This window comes from Tachypleus tridentatus, chromosome 2, assembly GCF_004210375.1.
Source record: "Tachypleus tridentatus isolate NWPU-2018 chromosome 2, ASM421037v1, whole genome shotgun sequence".
Classification (NCBI taxonomy): Eukaryota; Metazoa; Arthropoda; class Merostomata; order Xiphosura; family Limulidae; genus Tachypleus; species Tachypleus tridentatus.
The window spans coordinates 37,975,493-37,998,640 of NC_134826.1; the positions used below are offsets into that span (position 1 = coordinate 37,975,493).

At 32.3% G+C, this 23,148-nt stretch overlaps 1 protein-coding gene across 1 annotated transcript in view; it reads left to right on the forward strand.

Annotated features, from left to right (window-relative positions):
• The window catches only part of LOC143235446 (ADAMTS-like protein 2), a 96,211-nt gene extending 81,297 nt beyond the window's left edge, over positions 1-14,914 (forward strand). Inside the window, exon 4 of the mRNA XM_076473632.1 lies at positions 14,746-14,914. Coding sequence (XP_076329747.1) covers positions 14,746-14,899 — 154 coding nt within the window. The 3' untranslated portion in view covers positions 14,900-14,914. The remainder of the gene's footprint in view (positions 1-14,745) is intronic.
• Positions 14,915-23,148: the final 8,234 nt, after the last annotated feature.

Genomic DNA, 23,148 nt, shown 5'->3' on the forward strand with positions numbered 1-23,148 from the left:
TTGAAAAGTAAATCACTATAAGGCCAACTTAACTGCACAAGATAATATATGGCTATTATCTCACAGCAGTTTTATAAACATTGAAAGAGATAAGTAATTATTTGATACAAACAACTTACCGTGAAAGGCAAAAACTTTACTAGAGTGATTTTACAATTAACGACAGTTGTAAGTTTACAGAAATCTAATCAAGTTTGGTTTTTTTTTAATTTCGCGCAAAGCTACACAAGGGCTAACCTGTGCTAGCCATCCATAATTCAGTAGTGTAATGTTAGTCAACATCACCCATCGCCAACTCTAAGGCTATATTTTTACCAACGAATAGCGAGATTGACTGTTACATTACAACACCCCCACAGCTGTAAGGACGAGCATGTTTGGTGTGATAAGAATTCGAACTCACGATCTTCAGATTACGAGTCGAGTGCCTTAATCACCTGGCCACGCAGGGACGATCTAATTAACGCAAACGATACTCAAACTTACTAGCTAATGATCACAAAAGAAATAGCGCCATCAATGTCAAAACTCTTGAGAAAAACTGTGTTTGACCATATAAGTCGGATCATTCCTCGCCATAAACAATAAATAAATAAATACACATATGCTGTTTATATTAATATTATTTATATTTATATATAAATAATAATTAATTTAATTTTAGCTTCAAAAAGGTACAAAAGGTATCAGTGTTTACTTTATAGCTGAATGCACAATTTTATGTGAATGATTTGTTTCTTTAGTGAGCACAGAGGAATTTTGTAATGGAAAGCATCATATTTTTAAGTCTATAAGTTTTGTTTACATGCTAAAATTACATTTAATAAAAACGTAATTAAATATCTTTTTTTTTCGTATTTACATGCGAAAATGTGAAGTATTTGAAAAAGGTACACACGCGCAAGAAAATTTTACCCGAACAGAAAATATGTTGATTTATTATAAAAAGCATCGACAGCTAGCCATCAAAATAGTTTTTAGCAATATCAGTCTACATGGGGTTAGGAGAATCGTGAAACGTCTTTAATTGTCATTCTCTAAATTTATAACTGATTTTAAAATAAATTCTAGAAATGAAGTTAATGAATTTTATATGGAAAAAAATGAACTGATGATCTGGTAGTTATTTATTTATTTGGAAAGAGAGACATTCTAAAACTAAACCGATATTTGGCAAAAGCTACTCGTGTGCGGACTGACTAGCTTAACAACTTCAGTAGACGACAGAGGAAACAGGACGAAACCGTTGGAAGATGACTTTCTTGGCCTGATCTAGAACTTTCTAGCTTTTTATTTTCACAATGGATTCCATATGTACTCGCTCATCGGATTTGACCTAAGAACTCCTGTTCAAATACCCGGCTGTTACTCACTAAAAAAATAGGTTAAGTTTTGCAGCTAACACGATTATCTTTCTTCATGTGATCCTGGTTTTCCCTCCTCTTTCTTCTGAGTTTACAAATAAAGAAATTGAACAAATTCTGGAATATAATAAAAATAATATATCAAAAGCTTTATAGAACATTAGTAAGTTTTACAAAGTCAGTTTTATATTAGAATATATTATTGTGATTTACCCTGTTTTTTATCATGTGTGCACTGATTACATATTTTGACGATTTTGTTCAGATACTACAAATACATATAAGAAAAAAAAGAAAAATAACTTAAAGAAAAACTATATAAAAACACATATTGTTGCTCTAAGTTTACAACACGCTGAGGTTAATTTCATATATTTCTCTTTTATTTTCTGGTAAAATATTTCAGTTAAAGCAGTTCCCTATTTTAATGTATATGATATAGTGAAAGAGTTTTAATTGTCAAAGACTTAAACTGACGTTTCCAAAGAACGATATAAAACATATTTTAGACCCATATCTACATTTATACACCAATCACATTAAGCATACTAGCCTATTCTGTCTACACTCACTAAGTCAGTGTAAGTATCTCAAGGATGAGTGTTCTTATCATTACAGCTTTCAATATTGAAAAATTATTTTTAGCTACTTTAATCTGAGATAATTTACAAACGTTTTAAACATTTCTTTTTTTATTAATGTGTAATATAGCAATCCTTTATTTACGCATTTAAGTTTAGAGTCTCATAACGACAAAACCGGGTTTTATATTCGTGGTGGGCACAGCACAGACATCCCATTGTGTAGATTTATGGTTAATAAAAAAATAAAACATATATAAATGATAGGTATGTAAATAAACACTTAAAACATTAAACTTGGCTTTTCACTATCTATATTCCTCAAACAAGAAACACCGTATTCAACATATGTAAAAAGAAGTGAAATGCTTGGATAATTTATCAATGCAGTAGATCATTTAGTAAAACAACGAATTCCTATGCCCTTCGTGTTTGGCTTATAGAATAAATTATTTCATTTTATAATGAAGAAGTACAGAAAATTCCTGTAGTCCCGGTGTCTTTTCAAACACAAATGTTCACGTGTTCCTTTATTTATCATCTAGTTACATTTGTTAACTTCAAACGCTTAAGCATTTCATGATTTTTTTCTATCAAAAATAAAGTTTTTAGTATATTGTTACCATTGACTGGTATTATTCATTATAACATAGTTTGTTTCCTTCCATTCCATTTGTGAAAACCCTCGTTCACTACTGAGATATACGACGTACCTGTACGATTTTATTATTTAGCTTGAATACCACAGAGTAGGATAAACATATTAAAGGTTTTTACTGTGAACAGGAACTTAATAGAAGTGTAAACTATTAGGCTTTATTCTGTATCTTCTGTCTTATATTTTATTGTTCTTAGAAATTTCTCATTTTTTATTTTGTCGTATGTAAATGAGTTTCTCCAATAAGAAGAATGCACCATCAGAAAATAAAGATATCTGTTTGGGTAGCGATCACCTTGGTGAACCTACCAAGAACTTAAAGAATCCCTCCTTCAGGTAAAAATGACTACCAGCACTCTGCCAAAGTAATCAGTGTACAGTTACCTAGCTTTCAAATAAGTTAGTTTAGTTATCATTAATATTAGCTCACCTGATACTATCAGTAAAGAAAAGAAGATAGCGAACGGAAGTCTCTGAGATATGGGTGAGCCTGAGCACTCTTCTGTTTCTCGGAGGGGTTTCTACAGGACACCTTTGTTGCACTGTAACTTCACATATGGACTACCATGGTAGTGGCAAGACAAAAAGAAAAGGGGTTGAAGGTGGTTTTTGTTGATCTGTGATACATCGTACGAAGGTGGGCAGCTGTAATATTTTTGAGAGACAAATAACCACTAGTGCAACTAAGTGCTCTACTATGACAAGTTTGCTGGTACTATTAAAGATCATCAGGAAGTTTGGGGTTCAGCAGAGAGGCAGAAAAGTGTATTCACTATGATGGCATAGACACTAAATCTCAAGTTCAAGCTCAATAAAAGATTTAATGAAAGGATGAAGGCAAGATAAGTGTCTTCTCTTGCATTGGTACATCAATCACTAAATAAAAAATGATCATTTTGGAAACCTGATTCTACTATTCCAGTCAAGAAGTGTTGGAAAATTTGAAGTATTTTATAGTATGCTAGGAATGCTTAACTTGAGAACCAGTATAAGCTGTAACGGAACTTGAGTATAGAACAGTCAGTTCTGTGACTTCGAAATAGTTATAGAGAGGTATCTTGACAGTTTAACTTTGTGGAAAAGAGAGTCTTATACCATGTCAAATTTGGAGCTCTAAATCTCAGAAGAAAAAAAAAAACTAGGCTACATGTGTAGTTGGATGATAAGAATGATTATTTCATAAACTATGTAAATATCACCAGAATAATCTCCTTGACAAGTTTATGGAAGGATCATCAAAGAGCTCAAAAAATGTAAATGGATATCAAGATTAATTTATAAGGATTGAAATAATGAATGGTTTAGTAATTACTTGTTGGATAGGCAAATGTTAGCTGATATGCTAAAATTACGCCCCTGTGTTACACATATACTCCTGAGAGTTAACTGTAGTTGAACTGATTTTGTAATAAAAAATAGAAATGTGTCACTCTTTACAAAAAAATTTAGTTTGTTTTGTCATATCTGACTGCTCATAACCCGCGTAACTCGGAAACAGCGGCAGGTTTTATCATCGAAGAATCCAGCAGTGACAAAAGGGATAAAAGCAAGAATATCTTGTTAAATTAAACTTGTGGACTCCAGGTAAATAACCATTGAATTAAACAGATACAACAGTCAGCTTGTTTCCAAAGATAGTGACCAACTCATTCGAAGTTGAGATTGGCTTGATACACTTCAGTACATGCAACATATATGAGTGGTAGGTGTTCAGATGTATGTATGAATTACACGAACTTTTTTGATCTTGTAATGTATTATAAATTACTCCTAAATCACCAACGTTTCCTGTAACAGAGATCAATTCTGTGAGTAAAGAAGTTCGATTCTGTTTTGTTATCGGTGCAATCCTATGAAAAACAAACATTTTTAGCTGTGAAAGCGTTTTCAACATTGTCATTTTAAGGTTGGACATACTGTAGAAAATTTTAGTTTGCATATCTTACAGAAAGGTGAGCTACAGCTCCGAGGAAAAGCCAAGCCATCATATGCAAACCAAATGAAGCTCAGGAACAGTGGACTTCATGAGTGCATATAGAATAAACTGATATTTATTCTAACGCACAAATAATATTACAGAAAATGTTGTAAATATAGTTTCATGTCATCATACCAACTGACGTCACAACTGAACTGCCCAGGGTTCAGCGTACATATAAGAAAGAAGCACATAGTTTTCTCATGTTTGTGTTGAATTAGTAACATTTCATGGTGAAGTTTTTCCAAACAGAAACACATTCTGCACTAATTATATACGATATATTTTAAATGCACGGAAGAATGTTAGCACTAGTTTTCATTATGAATACAGATACCAGTCATTATGGAATTGGAGCAATGCAGTCACAGATTTAAGATAATGTGAAGTATGTAACTGTTAAGTATAGTCATACATTTACCACTACCGATTGCCATTACTGTACACAAAGAAAGATATTTTTTATACTATTTTTCAACCATTTCTGCTATTATTTGAATCTAAGAGAGAACCGTTAAAGTACCTTTCAAGCTAGAAAATGAGAAGGAATGGTTTTGTATTTGGATCACAACACAACTGTAAGAATACAATTACGCTCAACATCATTCTGGATAGTAATAGAGGAATCCAGATGAATACCAAGGCACTAAAATACCACTAATGGATGGACACTATGAGAAATGGCATTTAAGAGTATAAGGAGGCAATTATAGGATCGAGATGTTGTTGGAGCACTTCTTATTGTAGAACATAGTGAAGTGTAATAATCACAGAGCTATGAATATAGTACAGATGTGCGTAGTCTTTGGCAATTATTTAATTAGTTAAAACTGTCAGATGATTCTTACATTTTAAACAATAAAATTATCCAAGCCTTACATAAATGAAGGGCAAGAAACGCACTACAGTGTCATACCCTAAAGCAAACCTGCAGAAATGGCACTTCTGGCCAATCGCTAAGATAGTGTTGACGTAGAAGAGACTCTGTACCGTGTGTTTGTGTATTGCTTAGAGATAAAGCTTATCATGACAGGGCACTTCAAACAAAACGTTGTACTACTTTCTCTGTACAACATAGATAAAGATATTTCTGAATTTCTTCCAGTGTCTGAAAAGGATAGTTGGTATCTTTGGTCATTTTTAAGATTGAAGGTTATCCACTAATCAACAATTGAACACAGCCCTTTGTTGATAATTTGTCAGTTCGCAACATATATCACGTTAGATCACCTAAATCAGTCCACCCATATTAAAGAGTAGGTGTTAACAGTGTTTGCAGAGTTTGGTTGAGTACTAAATGTAATGAAAATGAACACTCCATCATACCCTACACATTCTGATGGTCTGAATGAATGGACCATATAAACTGCTAAGTGTATGTTTACAAAGTCTGTAAGTTTGGATTGAATAGGTTGGTATGAACAACAGCCATTTATAATGACAACATACAATGCAACAGAACAACAGTCTTCACTCTATTCTTAGAAATTGTCAGTGTAATGACCCAAGACAGGTGTTGCCACAGTGTTCACTGGTATACGTGAAGTTAAAGGGCACATTAGTTGAAGTGCATAAAAAGAGGTTTAATATAATGGATAAAGTTAGTGAATTTCAAAAGTTAGGATGTAACAAAACACCGATGGAATACCATTCGTAACATACGTCACTATAGCACCAACATTTCCAAAGCATTCGGTATCTATGAGCATTTTCAACCCAATAACATCGTTAATTTCATATTACAAAACGTACTGTTATGTTCAAAACTATTCCTATAAATAAAACTTGTATAAAAATGCGTTTCCAATGATTCAGAAAAAAAAACATTTGTGTTCTTTATACGTTGATCGATTGCTAAGCAGGCTGTTTTGCCTTAGTGTACTCTTCAATAATGCTGTGAGTAACTGCAATAAATATACACTAACTGAAATCATATTGTGGAATACCACTATGTAACACAAATTTTTGTTCCTGGATATTATGTGTTATTTCTTAATTGCGTATGTTGTGAAAGTACAGAAAATCGCTATTATTTCCTTCAAACTGCTTTTGTGACCTGGATAATGTAATTTAGAAATTAACCTATTTTCTATGTAAAAACGGACAAATTTGCACATTGTTATTTATATAAGGTCTTAACAAAACAACATATAAATCAAGATTTACATGTATTTATACTAAAGTTATACAAAAACGAACTGAAATGTTTAGAAGTGGTAGTTTTTCGAGATTTGCTACTGTAATGTAAATCGCTTTCACGTATCAGCCTCCAAACATAGTGTCCCATCGTGTTTTCGCTTTACGCTCCCAGGTCACAAAAGCAAAGTTTGAAGAGAAAAATAGATCTTTTCCATTTACTTTAGGGATAAACAACTGGGAAATAACACTTGCTGCCAGGAACAAGAAAAAGCAAAATTTTGTTACATAGTGTAATTTCTACAGTAATTTCTATTCGCAACCTAATTGACGCCTGCTTAATCAAAAGGAAGCAGGCCAGGAAATAATTGACTGTTATGTCTGATACCGTAGAAGTTTTGACCTTTTTTCTTGGCAACGAAAAATGAAATTCGAGGAACACGGTTTTTCCTCCCTACTCTGATCATCAGAAAGGTGACAGAATGCAGGTTGCAAGAAGTTGAACGAATAAATTTACATGCAGATGTCTTAGCCCGCCTGACTTTACCGGAAATACAAAGCTCACGCGAGAGTCAAATTATTCTAACCCCATTAAGAATTTCATCAGTTGATGTAACCTCATTATAATAACTTAATCGTTTACATTAATAATGTGTGTAGTAACTGTAAGAACATTGCGTTGTTAAGGCAAAAATTTATCGAAAAATCTTTTAATAAAATCATGTAACATGAAAATAGAAGAAAAATGTAAAAGACTCAAACATCAAAATATATAATGTTTGAAAATGATTTCTCTTAAAAATAGTATTATTAACGAATGTTTAAAAACGAAATTTTAATGTGTTTTTTAACTAATGCGCATTTAAAAATGTGTTAAATATACTACACGAAAGTCTAAGGAATTATTTCATTGTCTGCAGTAATATGAATGATACTTAGGATGCATTAAAAATAAGTAATTTTGTTTAAAACATATTCAGTGAAAGTACAACGTAAAACTAATTGTTTAAGTGCAAACAGAAGATTGACATACTTTTGTCTTCTAATGTATGGAATATGTATTAGTTATTTGTTGTTAAGCACAGAGCTTACAATGAACTATTTTTATTATATCTTCCGTGAGTATCGAAAACCCAATTGCTAACATTAAAAGCCCTATGATCTACTATGAGTCATGTAAAGCGTGATATATTAGTTATGACTTCTCATAATAGAGATAATTTAATCCTTCGTCAAACAGCAGAAGAAGATAAAACATGTATTCAGCATGAAATATTAGTTTCGTCTAATTGCTTTTTATATGGTGATATGGTACCCTATGTAATACACGCTCTACTCTGTTTTGCATGTTCAGTAAATAGGAAGTTCTACCGTTTGTCTATCTACACAAAGGATAAAAGTGTTTCTTGATTACAAAGTAGCGGGAAATCGATGATGTTATTCTGTCTTATCATAAGGTATTTTTGTCAATGTACTTTGTGGCTGGGGCTGTATACGGGTCAACAGTTAGAGTGTGCCGAAATCTGAATCCCAGGTTCAGTGACTCGCGACCCGTTATCGCCGTTAGGACAGTGAGTAGCGTTATAATGGTGAGAGTCAAATCCCACTATTCGCATAGAATATCTTACGAGGTGACGGTGGGTGGTGTTGACTAGCTGCTTTCCCTTTAATCTATTATAAACAGAAAGCGTAAATAGCCTACGAGTACTAAGCAAACAAAATTTTTAACTGCTTTGAAAATTATGAGAACTATGGAGATGACAAACTCCCACTTCAATCAATATCATTGGAATAACGAACAAGTTAACGAAATGATTCAATTGAATGTACTACTCCAGAAAAATTTACGGTTAGAACATGAAAACACTTTATCAGTGTAGAGCAATTTGAACAATGTATTTTAAATGTTGTAAATTAAATTCGATTATGCAACGATAATGATTGCTATTTTTCTTCGCTTCCCAATTTTCCTTACTTGGGAGTATAATACTTAATTGAGACGATCGATACAAAAATGACGACTACAGATAGATTATATTTTGAATTTTAACATCGCTAGGTGTTCTTCTTTTAGAAGTAGTGCTGGTGCCAAGAATATTTTCGTTTTGTGAACAACTATAATAGATATTTGTGAGTGGCAAGAATAAGCGTCACAAAGTAGTACAGTATGAGGTTCAGTATATTCCAAAATATCTATAAGAATTCCCATTGTGAACCTGAAAGATTCGTGAGGTGCCGCTTTGAATTCCACTGATATACGACTAGAGAGACGTGGTTGAATTTCTAAGAAGAATGTACCAGTCACATTAATCCCTCTCTACTAACACACACACTCTGCCATTCATTCTTGTCAGAGTCGTTCTGAGTAAATATCTCAAGGAGAAACGAAAGAATATTTCGTTTCATTTTCGTTAAAAAAAAAAGGCGATAGCTATTCAACGTTTCTGAATTAAACCGTATTATTCCTCGAATATGAAGCATACACAGAAACGGATTCAACAGGAATTTATAGAAAATAGGTGCTTTTTTAATAAATAAAATATTAAGGCTTTAAAATAACTGAGCAACGCGATCACAATCTTGATAGTGTTTAAAAACATAAAGATCATGTAACATGTGTGGTTTATTATTGTGAATTTATTTGAACGGACTGATGGGATATGGAGAGCTTTCCCGTCATGGTCAGGTGGTAAAGGCTCTCGACTCGTAATCTGAGAGTCACAGGTTCAAATCCTCGTCGCACCAAACATGCTTACCCTTTCAGCCATGGGGACGTTATAATTGTTACGGTTAATCCCACTATTGATTGGTAAAAGAGTAGCTCAAGAATTGGCGATGGGGGGTGATGACTAGGTACCTTCCCATTGCTTAATTAGGGACAGTTAGCGCAAATAGCCCTCGTGTTGCTTTGCGCGAAATTAACAAAAACACATAAGATTTCCTGTTTTTGTTATTTTTAATTTGTTTCTCGTTCATCTATTTTTTTTTTTTTGTAGTTGCCTGGTGTATTTTCACATGTAGATAGGCTTAAGAGGTTGCAAATCGAAAGGTCTAAAGCTCGAGCCCACGATATGCCACGACTGCACTCCTCGTTTTCAAGTATTGTCGCATTATGAACTTGGGAGTCAATCTCGCTATTTTTGTTTGCACTCTAGTTTGTAGTTCGAAATTAGTGGCGATTGTGCCTGAATCTCGAGATATTTCACCTGGAACTTAGATCTTATATGCATAAAGTACCATTCCGATTCAAAATGTCAAATACTTGTACGTGTACGTAATCAGAAGTACAAAATAGTCGCTTTGAAATTTTTATTGCTGATTTGCTGATACATTACATTTCAGATAACGTAGGATAACATGTTATTTTTTTTAATAACTAGTTACTAACATAGTTTGTTCATGGTAGTCAAAATGTTTGTTTGGCTAACGGAAAAATATTCTTTGAGCTTATTATTATCCTTTTAATGTTCAGATGATTGTTTCTTCAACAATTATCGGAAACCCGTGATTCTGTAACGTTCTATCGTTACTTGGTTAACCTTCATATGTCACAAATTATCGGAAATTGATGATTTTGTAAGGCTCTAACATTACTTGATTAATTTTTATATATCAGATATAATCAAAAACCGGTGATTTTGTAAGGTTCTAACGTTACGTGGTTAACCTATATATATCAAGCATTATCGGAAATTGGTGATGTCTAAGATTTTAGCGTCACTTTAAATATTATCAAAAACCGGTAATGTTGTAAGATTATAACTTTCAGGTGCTTTATGAAAGGTAAAATGTAGCTTTCATTAAAGGTTAGTTCATCAGAATTTAAAGGTTTGGAAGTCAAAGTAAACTCAATTACATAGAAAACGAAAAGAAGAAAAAACATTCACTCTCAAGCTCATTGTGTGTAAGTACTTTTCTAGTATATAAAACGAGTCCGCCGCTAGTACAGCGGTAAGTCTACAGATTTACAACGCTAAAATCAAGGGTTCGATCCCCTCGGTGGAGTTATTAGATAAGCCAATGTGGCTTTGCTATAAGAACACACACACACATATAAATATATATATAAAACAAATTAATGTCCTTTAGTGACTAAATGTTGAGTTTAAGAACTTACTAGGTAATGAAAGGAAAGTATGATGTTAAACAAACATGAAGTTCTTTGAAATAACGGCTTTGCATGGCCAGGTGGTTGAGGCAGTCGACTCGCAATCTGAGGATCGCGGGTTCGAATCCCCTTCACACCAAATATGCTCGTCCTTTCAGCCAGATGAGCGTTATACCGTAACGGTAAATTCCACCATTCGTTGATAAAAGAGTAACCAAAGAGTTGGCAGTGAGTGGTGATAACTAGCTGCCTTTCCTTCAGTCTTACACTTCTAAATTAGGGACGGCTACCGCGGATAGTCGTCATGTAGGTCTGCGCGAAATTCAATAAACAAACAAACAAACTTTGGAATAACAGCACTATTTTACTTTAACTTTACAGTGCAAGTAAAAAAAAAATGTTTATTTGTTTGCACTTAAACACGATACTACACAATAAACTATCTGTGCTGTTCCCAACACGAGCATAATATAAAAAGAAACTGATATTAAACTTTCGGGATATATAAGTATGCTAGAACACTTTTAGGTAACACAACTGAAATACGAGAAAGTGCAAATTATTTTATAAAAATAAACTAATATTACAATCTTATAGCAATATGTGATAAATAGTAAAACGAATTTGTCAGTAAAATTGAAAAAAAATAGATATCCAGAAAATGAAATTAATGCACAGCAACCAAAGTGAATATAAACTCATACAATAAAATTTTAACCAACTTCTAAATTCAAAATAAATAAGTGTAAAAAAAAAAATCTAATTAGAAAGATTTGTTTTAGGTAAAGTAAATAACAAACGATAACTTTCAGGTGAAGCCATCAGAAACTAACAATAAAATCTAATATGCACGAAACAAAACGTAACGACGGTTTGATTATGAAATGTAGAAAACGTCGAAATAATATCCATGTTATTAGCACCCTCTCCTACAGTTATAGAAAGTTCCTTCTATTTTCATTTGCGACAAATATAGATCTTGTAATGTGCCAGTAACAGCATGAGCTCTATAAATACAGAAATTTATTTAATGTATAAAACATTACTTAAGGTTTTTTTATATTTTCTCTTGCATGTGCACTAATGAACAATCTGTAATTTGACGAAGATGGTTTATTTTAAGATAAACATATATATTTTTGGTTACAAAAATGTTATATAATAAATATACAAGACTATATTTATGAATAGATCTTATTATATTCAGTTAGATCTTTAATACTTTTAAGCGTCCATTTTTCAGAGTGTTTCACTCCAGTTATCGTCGTATGCATTTAGAAAATTCTCTTATCAGTGCACGTTAAATTTCCATGACAAGAAATGGATACTTAAGATATTTTACAGTTTCTAACATTCTACATATTGATATATTTGTGTGTGTGAGTGAAAACTTATAAATCTATGTGCTATAAACACAAATATCATATATCCAACTATTTTGTCTTTAACTCGTAACATCGTCTGCAAAGATCCTCAAAGAAGGTCATGTGCTAAATTGTGTTTTTAACAATATAGTCTTGTTAGCTCATTTGTTTACGTGTAATGAAAGGGGCAAAACTTAAAGGTTACCGTTTCTGAGGTCCAATGTTTCCGTCGCGATGAAGTTAAATACGATCTGCACTTTCAGCCTGGTGCATTATAAGAGTTATTTCATTCAGAGTTAAATAAAGCCATCCAGTCAGTAGTTGTTGCTGTCTGGCTGCTTTTCCTTGTTAGTTCAAAATTAGTCAGCTATACGTGAATCTAAGATTCTCTAACTAGATAATTTAGCTCTCAAGACCCTAAGGTGTTATTCAGATTAAACATGCTTACATTTAACCTAAATTCAAACGTCTAAAAATACCATAATTAAAGAAATAAAAAATAAACTTTGCGCTTCGATAAATTGTATAATTAAAGTTAAAAATGTGTAACTGCTGTTAACTAGATGCAAAATGTAAGCTATTATAAATAAAGCAAAATAAAATGTAATTAAGCAAGGATGGTCAAGTTTGTTTTGAATCCTTTTAGGTTTTAAATTGCATACTCTCAATATCTGTCGAATTCTGGTTTAAATTATTGCATATAATTATAAAAAGTAAACATCTCCAAATCTACAAGTTACCTTAAGGTGATTTTTTGCAAATATTACATATTTCAATAGTTAGATGCATATGTATTTAACATCTAATGAGTTCATTATATTTGTCACAATACATTAGTAACAGGCTGATAATAGTTTAACATAACATTGTTTGTCTAATCCTTTGAGAATTTTTAAGAATTAGAAGAATATTTATATATATAATAATATTTCAGTCACGCTAGGTTCATCATATAAAACTATAATTAATCATAACCATACTTTGCTATCTTAGAAAAGGAACTCATACTACAATAATTGTTGATTTATATACGTTTTCCGACCAGTATTATGCTTGTTGTGTCTCAGTCTACCTGATGAGCTCTGGATTGAGCAAAAACATGTCATTAGCAGTGGATATGACAAATATATTTTGGTTAAAATACTATTATTATACACTTTTCTGATTTTTGAAAACCCCTAAAGGACTAGATTAACAATCAGATGTTAAAAAATATAACAGATTGAGCATAATGTCTTATGACAAATATAATTATTTATAATCATACTTCTCCAGTTTGTAGAAACGAGTTCACACCATGACAGTTGTTCTTTAACAATTTTTGTTTCTTTAAAAGGTACTCTAAGCTAGTTGTTTCTAAGCACATTTAAGGTCGTGAATTGAATCTGATGTATATGACATATATCAACCTGAGAGGCACTTAATCCGTATGTGGGTTAAATGGCCAGGCCAAAGATCCTTACGGTTCCAGTTTAATCGTACCTAATTCTCAACTAGTGACCGATGGAGAAGGCAGTCAGCAAGCAGCAAGCGTCAACTTAAGGGTTTTGTACGATTCATTGAAGCGAAAGACTGAATTGACTTTTATTTTTAAAACATGACCGCAGATGAAAGTGACAAGATCGTTCAGTGCCACATTTTGAAATCATGATACTTTGATTAGTAGCTTGACATGTTAAACACTATGCTAGTCGCAACCACAAAATGTGAGTGTGAAGAAACGTGCTGTGCTACGAAGTTTAGGTTTAATTGGTCATCTAATGACTTTATGAATTAATTAGTCATCTAAAGACTTTATGGTGCGATTTCTCCCACCTAACTTCTGTGGTACCCCGATTGAACTTGTTTTATGTTGTCCTTTTATCTAATTCTGGAAAGTATAGAATTACAAGTTCTCAAAAAAACGTTTATGAGCATAAAGTATTCGAGACTTTAAAACACAAATAAGTTTCATGTACAAGGCATATAAAAAAATAATTCATATTCAAAATGTACATTATTAGATAATAAATAATGAAAACATTACACATTTATGTCGATTTAAATAATTTTATTTAACAATGACGAATAAAAGGTTGAATATTCCAAAAAGCATGTTTATTCTAGTTCTGTGTAATGATAACCATTAAAAGGAGTAATGGCTTAGGCTTCACTTGATGTTTATTGTGCCGGAGTATGAATCTGTCACCTGTGAGTATTCTGTCAGAGTAGCACGTCAAATTACCCGATTAGAGCTAGGCAAATAAGTGGCTGCGCATCCTCCAGCTCTGTGAGCTCGAAACTAGAGACGGATAATGCAGATAGCCCTTGTAGTGCAACTTTCATGGATATCCGAAACGAATAAACAAAATAATAGATTGTATAGAGAAAATTTATCATTTTTAGTAATATATTATTCGTAATAAAGAACTAATCTGGTCAAACAAATTTATGTTACTTCTACTTGCACTGGAATCTATTTCCTCAATTTGTGTACGATTCTTAAACGTATGATTATGTTGAATGTTTCTTATATATCTCAATTTTAAGGCGCTGTGATTGTTTGTTTTTTTATAGGTTTATTTCACATCATCGAATCAGGACACGACGGAATCATAAACGTGGAAAAGGAAAATGTCTTGGTGTTTATAAACGCTTCCAATTGTGCAACTTAAAGGTAATATCAATTCCAAATTTATCACCAAAGTTGCTGATTATGAAGAAAATTTAACTATGCTTATGTTTTAATAAAGATTGAGACTAAAAGAACCAATATACAAACTATATATTTAATAAATATTGAGACTAAAATAAATTATACAAACTATACATTTAATAAGGATTGAGACTAAAATAACTAATACAAACTATACACTCAATAAAGATTAGACTAAAATAAATAATACAAACTATACATTTAATAAGGATTGAGATTAAAATAAATAATACAAACTATACATTTAATAAGGATTGAGACTAAAATAAATAATAAAAACTATACATTTAATAAGGATTGAGACTAAAATAAATAATACAAACTGTACACTTAATAAAGATTAGACTAAAATAAATAATACAAACTATACATTTAATAAGGATTGAGACTAAAATAAATAATACAAACTGTACACTTAATAAAATTAGACTAAAATAAATAATACAAACTATACATTTAATGTTAAAAATTACAAAACTTCTTCGTCGTTAATATTGACGCGATGCTTTGTATCTATGACTTTAATATAGTAACATTAATGGGAAGTCTTACTGATTTAAAGGGAAAGTCTAATTCAATGTGTCGATCACTGAAGAATAAAATATTCTTTTTGTTGTCAGTACCGGCAATAGGAAGCTTTAATGTTGTATTTTATTGGCTATGAGCTCTGTACTAGATTCTTGGAGAAGAAAGAAAAGTCAATTTTAGAGAAATCTATATATTTCGATTCCTTTCATTCTGTGCTGAGTGTTTTCCAATCCAAATCTCTCTGAACCAACGAAGAGTACTTAGTACTATTTTTGGTTCTGGATGTTTGCCAATATGCAACTGGACAACGACCTAAAATGTGTCGTTAGGTACATGCTACAATAAGATACGTAACTACTAAATTTCTTCTGGTCATGTTCACCGTTTCTTTACGTTACAAAGTAAAGTTTAAGTTCACGTTCTTGGTGTAACAGTAGATTTTTGTCATATTCATCACTGATGTTTTCTTCATAAGTTCGTGTGTATGTATTAAAATATGTTGTGAATAAAATATTTCCTTCTCAAAAATACGCAAGAATATACAGGAGAGTCAATAGCATTTATTTTTACTTGTAAAAGTCACAGAACCGTTCCTTAACGGTAACGAAGTTGATAACAACTAAGAGGTCTTAAAAGGTGAAACCTAAAAATCGTACATTATGATTTATAGGTTAGAAAAAAAAGAAAGTTTTCAAACTGAATGACAAATTATATCCAATAAGCATCCACACCCTCAGGGGTATAGACGTCTGGCGCCATAACATTCGTGTTTTGGCTAACAACTATGACACATATACAACCGTCTTACGTCAAGGAAGAGACAAGATCATTTCTCTTCTTCCCACTAATTCGGCAGAGAATAATCTAAGTCTGGATAAAATCTAAAATGCGAAGCGTTTCACACGTACACACACGTGTTAAAGAAGTTCTGGTGTTGTGTACCAACAAATTTAAGCCAAATAAAAAAGCATTTTACGCATATACATGTTATGCAGCAACATTTGCCATCTCCTTCCTTGTAGCTCGATTTATTTTTTATTATCTGATGTACATCAAATAATTTGTTCATGTTAATAAAACCTGTGACACCTTCTCGAACTAGCTGTACACTTACTATTTTCAAGGTTTCTGTAATAAAACTGGTGTAGAATGCATTTTGTCATTTTTCTCTCACAAGTTAATTTAAATTGAAGATGTAGTTCACAAAATTTTATATATTTCGTTGCTAAAAGAGGAAAAAAATAATGAAACTACAATGACACTCGATTTAAATACCTCGCTTTGATACCATACAGTACATATTTTGTTTCGTACACACACATATATATATATAAGTAATTTTTGCAAGAAGAATCAGTATATATGTACCACCTTGCAAAATAATACAACTATATTTTTTTATATAAAGTCGCTCGGCTGTAGAAAATAAACTAAACTAAGATGTGACTACTTCTTTGATCTCCTAATATCAAAGAAGCGTTAATGTGATGCTCTTGTAGATAAAGGAAAGTAAATGCTTAGTTTAAATCATTATTTATTGAAAGTCAATAGTCGTAGAAGGTTTGAGTCAATCGAGTGGGTCAGTAAAATACTTACACTACATTTAATTATTTTATTCTGCAATTTTGAAACTATTTCTTTTGACTGAGAGAGTATCTTGTAGTATATTCTAATGTTTAAGACTTATGTGGTGAAAATACTTGCATTGGCTTCGTGATGACGAAAACCCATTTGTAGAGAAAATATATATGTAAAACGGTTGGTATGAGTTGAGAAAATTTTATGTAGAGGAGCGAACAACGTTGTTCGCTCTCTTAGATAAAAATTTTCTCAACCCATACCAGCAATTTTACATACACTGCTGGCCAAAGTCTTAAGGCCAATGAATATAAAAAAAAAATATGCACTTTGCGTTGTTAGACTCAACCGCTTATTTGAGTAGAGTTTCGAAAGATGAAAATAAGAAAAGGGAAAATAAAAATAAAAATCTTTTTTTATCATTTAATAGGGAAAATATGAACACTATGAAATTAGCCTAAATACTAGCTGGTCAAAAGTTTAAGACCATACTGAAACGAAGCGTTAATCGGTAAACACGTAATGAAATTTAATCGTTTGTGTTCAAGCATCAGCGTTGTCAACATCTCGCACTGACATCTCCTGTGTTACTTTGGGTAAAAAACATGGCAAATGTTGAAAAGTTGACAGACTTTGAACGAGGCAGAATTGTAGAGTTGTAAAACAAGGTATCTCTCAACGCGCAATCGCTGGTGAGATTGGTCGTAGTGAAACTGCTATTGGAAATTTCTTATAAGACCCTGAGGGATACGGAACGAAAATTTCAAACGGTCGACCCAAGAAAATTTCGCCGGCGTTGAGCAGGAGGATTCGACGGGTTGTCCGGCAAGACACCAGCCGATCGTCAAAACAGATTAAGACCCTTATGGACGCAGAATGCAGCACAAGAACAATAAGACGGCATCTACGAGAGAAAGGCCTTAAAAACTGTAAACGTCTTCAAAGGCCACGCCTCCTTCCACACCACGAAACAGCTCGTTAAACTTTGCTGAGAAGCACCAAATATGGGACGTAGAAAAGTGGATGAAGGTTTTGTTCTCTGATGAGAAAAAAATTAATCTGGATGGTCCAGATGGCTTCCAACGTTACTGGCACGATAAGGATATCCCACAGGAGACATTTTCTACACGATACAGTGGAGGAGGTTCCATCATGATCTAGGGTGCTTTCTCCTTCCATGGAACAATAAAGCTTCAGGTTATACAGGGGCGTCAAACAGCAGCTGGCTACATTAGCAGGTTCGAGAGAGCATCCTTATTGACTGAAGGCCCTCGCTTGTGTAAAAATGACTGAATCTTTTAGCAGGACAACGCTGCAATTCACAATGCCCGCAGGACAAAGGACATTTTCATGACGAATAACGTGATTATTTTGGACCAATCAGCGTGTTCGCCCGAACTTGGGGGTGGATGGCAAGGGAAGTCTATGGAAATGGACGTCAATTCCAAACAGTGCATGATCTTCGTGAAGCGATCTTCACCACTTGGAATAGCATTCCAGCCAGCCTTCTGCAAACGCTTATATCGACCATGCCAAAACGAATGTTTGAAGTTATTCGCAATGACGGCCGTGCAACTTACTACTGAGACCTCTTGTTGTGCATTTCCTACCCTGTTTAGGACTTTTTTTTGGTATGGTCTTAAACTTTTGACCAGCTTGTATTTAGGCTAATTTCATAGTGTTCACAGTTTTCCTAATAAATGCTAAAAAGTTTTTTATTTTCTTATTTTCATCCTTCAAAGCTATAGTCAAATAAGCGGTTGAGTCTAACAACGCAAAATGCATACTTTTTTTTACGTTCATTGGCCTTAAGATTTTGGCTAACTGTGTATATATCATGCATTGGCTTGTTTCACTATTTGACTTTTCAAACGCTTATCAGAAACATTACGGCAAATATTTATTAAGTAACGGTGAATATTTTATACTGACTAGTATTTTATATATTTTCCAACACTTATTTATTTAATGTATAATATCGACCACTTAATTTATGTTTTGTGTTACATAAAACACTTTTATTTACTTGTTATGTTTCATCTGAAACGTTTACGTTTGAGTCACAAGGGACACTTTTAAATACTTCTTAATTTACTTTTTTGTGTATAAAATAATATAAAACTTTTAGGAAAAAAAATACTTATGATTGACAATAATATGTTTAAATGTTCTTTAAATTTATTTAATTTAATACTATTTGGGTGCTTTTTGAGTTATGTTCAAAAACGTAGCTCGCATATTTTTAATTTAAACGAATGTTGTAATACGTTTTGAGTCAAGGTTTTATTTTATTCTCCTTCGTATTTGGGTTCATTGAATTTAAATACACCATTCATCAAATTGGGCTGTTAGTGAAATCCCAAAGAATACTTATTAATTGTCCTGTCCAAAATAAAAACAAAATGTTTTTTTTCCTTGAACCAAAGCTGATTACGAACTTCGTTTGTACAGCTCTCATGAGCTTAGTATAATAGTAATATTTTTCAAAATTAAAGGCATTTTCATAGATTTAATGTTTCAATAATTAACAGAAATCAAAACAGAAATATATCAAGATCTCACGAAATATTTAGGCATTACGAAAAAAATGATGAGATTATTTAATTTAATACTATTTGGGTGCTTTTTGAGTTATGTTCAAAAACGTAGCTCGCATATTTTTAATTTAAACGAATGTTGTAATACGTTTTTGAGTCAAGGTTTTTATTTTATTCTCCTTCGTATTTGGGTTCATTGAATTTAAATACACCATTCATCAAATTGGGCTGTTAGTGAAATCCCAAAGAATACTTATTAATTGTCCCGTCCAAAATAAAAACAAAATGTTTTTTTTTCCTTGAACCAAAGCTGATTACGAACTTCGTTTGTACAGCTCTCATGAGCTTAGTATAATAGTAGTATTTTTCAAAATTAAAGGCATTTTCATAGATTTAATGTTTCAATAATTAACAGAAATCAAAACAGAAATATATCAAGATCTCACGAAATATTTAGGCATTACGAAAAAAAAATGATGAGATTATCAGTTGTCCTTTAATTTGTAGGCGAGTTAAATGTTTATTCATGTTTTTACAGAAACTAAGTGAATACTTTAGTAGTTTATATACTAAAGAAAGAGGGTTATACTAACCCTTCTTGAGTATTTTTTATTCAGGTCTGGTTGCACAAGGTTAACAGCCTATTTCTTTATTTGAAAATACTGTTACCTAAATGAAGGTAAATCTAATATAGTGTATAAATCGTCTGCTAGTAACTTCTAGGATTTTCTTAACAAAAGGCTTACACTTCTTTCTACAGCCTAGCCATGTTACACTTGACCACAGGAATGTCATTGCAATCATGACAAAGCTTCAAGGGAAGGTATTATCGTTGGGCACCTTACATAAAAGGTAAGAATTTTGGTTAGGTAATTCATATTATTTTTTTCATGTATATAAATCATCCATCATAAAAAAATCAACAACAATGTAATAAGATAGTAGGAATAAAAAAATTAGCAACAAAATGTTATACTGTTATCTGTTGATCAAAATCTTAAAGCCAATGAACATAAAGAAAAATATGCATTTTGCGTTGTTAGACCAACCACTTATTTAAGTAGAGCTTCAAAAAATGAAAATAAGAAAAGGGAAAATAAAATAAAAACTTTTTTTAACAAACGTTTATGGCTGGATTTTCAAAGTACTTAAAATACTGAATGTACACATGAACTACTTGAAATCAAACCATAACAAAGTATACTTACTTAACTCAGTGCTAGGTTTTAAAAAGTTGCCGCAAAATATATAGACAAATTAACATGTGCAGTAACCTTTACTCTAATAAAATAAGCCACATTAAAATACTCATAGAAAAAATCAGATTGGCTTACAAAAGGTTTACAGGATAAAATTCAATTTGCTGTAATGATAGAACACTTAAAGGATCACTAAAGATCGAGAAAGTTAGTCAAACAGAAAATTAGCAAATAAAAACTATGTGGTAAAAGGTTAACTGAAAATGTAAAAAATATGAAAAGATAAATGATTTATATATAAATATTAAAGTTAACCAAATGTTAGGTTGGGAATAGGGCTTTTGATGGATGATAGGGAAAGCTCTTGCTTAACTGAATCTTAAAAAAAAAAGACATAAAACACTTGAAAGATTTTTGTTTTCCCTCTTATTCTTGTTTAGTGGCCATAGTTTTTAACTTGAATCTGTTGGCCTCAAATAATGTCGCAGATTCGTTAATATTGTTAATGTGTTAATTGTTGTAATGTATGTCCAGTAAACTTTTTTTTTTTATATTTCGTCTGTCTGATTAGCAAATTTCTCGTTTTTCTATAAAAGGTTTATAACATTTTGAATGAACCAATAAAAAATTACAATATCAGTTTTTCGATTCGCACAATAACTTTATTTGCATAATGTTAAAAAAACACGCTCTAAATGTTTTGTGGACAGCATGGTCCACCATGTTTATGAGACGAAAAAGAACACACAAGGTTCTTTTACGGCATTATGCACTGGAGAAATTATACGTGTATAATTAGCATGTTGTACAGTGGTACAATCTGAAAAAATGGAATTCCACAAATCCACTTCCGTGGGTGGCACCTGGGCCTAAATCTTTTCAGAATCATCATTTTACATTTAATGACTTCTAACGATTCTTATATTTAATTCGTTTTTATTTCTTTTAATTCACATTCTTTAACTGATTTTACATTATCTCAATCAATGATATGTAGAGTTTGCCACGTGTTCAGTCAAGAAGGAATCGCTAATTTCTCAACTGCATTTTTATATTTTCTTATTCACGTGTCTTTTTTTTGTATGTTTTCCAGTCGCCGAGCGGTAAGTCCGAAGGCATGTTATATAACGCTAAAATCCGAGTTTCAATATTCTGTATCTTTGTGCCTAACAACAAAGAAACTTTGTCTTCTAAAAATGATGGATCATGCTGTTAACTAAAAATGTATAGAGTATTTGTCTTTTAACATCACACAAATAAAGCTAATGTGCACATGGAAAGGATAGCATCGTGATTTTGATTTTAAAAATTATGCACAAGTCAGTTTAATATTATTAGTGGTACTCTAGTTGAATGATTTATAAAGGCTAAGGCAGTGGCGCCACCGAGTGTATGTTTAGCATCCATATATTTCATTACAGGCAAATTCCCATTTATTCTACAGTTCAAAGGCAAAATGGTTAACTTATGACTTTAAAATACGTCACAGCCTTACTAACTGGTAACCGATTTAGAGCCAAATAACAGAGCATTTATAAACTTTCACAGCAGTTTGTAGGACAGAGAAGAATTACAAAATTACACCCACACCAATCTAGTGAAATGCTATGATTACGAAAGTGGTCCTTCCGATCCAAAAAAGCTATAACTGGTAATATTTACAATATCAAAAAGAAAGCTTTGAAATTGGCGACAACTCATAAAACCATATAAGCTTCAAACCAAAACTCAAAATCTAGGTTTATTTTTCTTTCTAGGAGGGGAGGGAGGGTCATGTCAATCTCTTCGATGCGACTCCAATGGTCTTTATTAACCTAAACGTCGTCACAAAGCCAACAGCAAGGCATATGGTCAAGAATGACATCGGAAACTTATTAGAATTTTTCCAAAATGGAGGAATGATTCTCAGAAGAGCACAGGACCTGGAATTTGTTCTTAACAAATGTGATTAGCCTATGTGTATGTCTTCTCACTATTCTTTTCTCCATGTAACGTAGTTAGCCATAATTAGACTTGGCAATTTCATCAACATTTCGATGTAATTTAAAACTAGATGTGTAACAATGAATAAAATAGTCTGGATCTACCAATACATTTCCTTTGACTGGCACTGAAATAGACTAACTTCCTGTATGGTCGGCTTCTTTCTTTCAAGCTCTCAGTATAATTCTTTTAAGTTGTTAAAGATAGTGCCCAAAATTTCTATCAAGCTATACTTTCTAAAACGCCAGGTACGACCGAATATCATTGAAGAATCTTTATGCATATGTCGATTTTGCAGTTGCTTGATAGTGACATGGAAAGATATTTTTGTATTTTGAAGCAATCGGTTGTTTCATCGTATTTAAGTTCTTTAATCACGTGTTTGACTTATATAGTCCTGAGAGATATTAGCTAAAAGGATAACTCACGATTTTACACC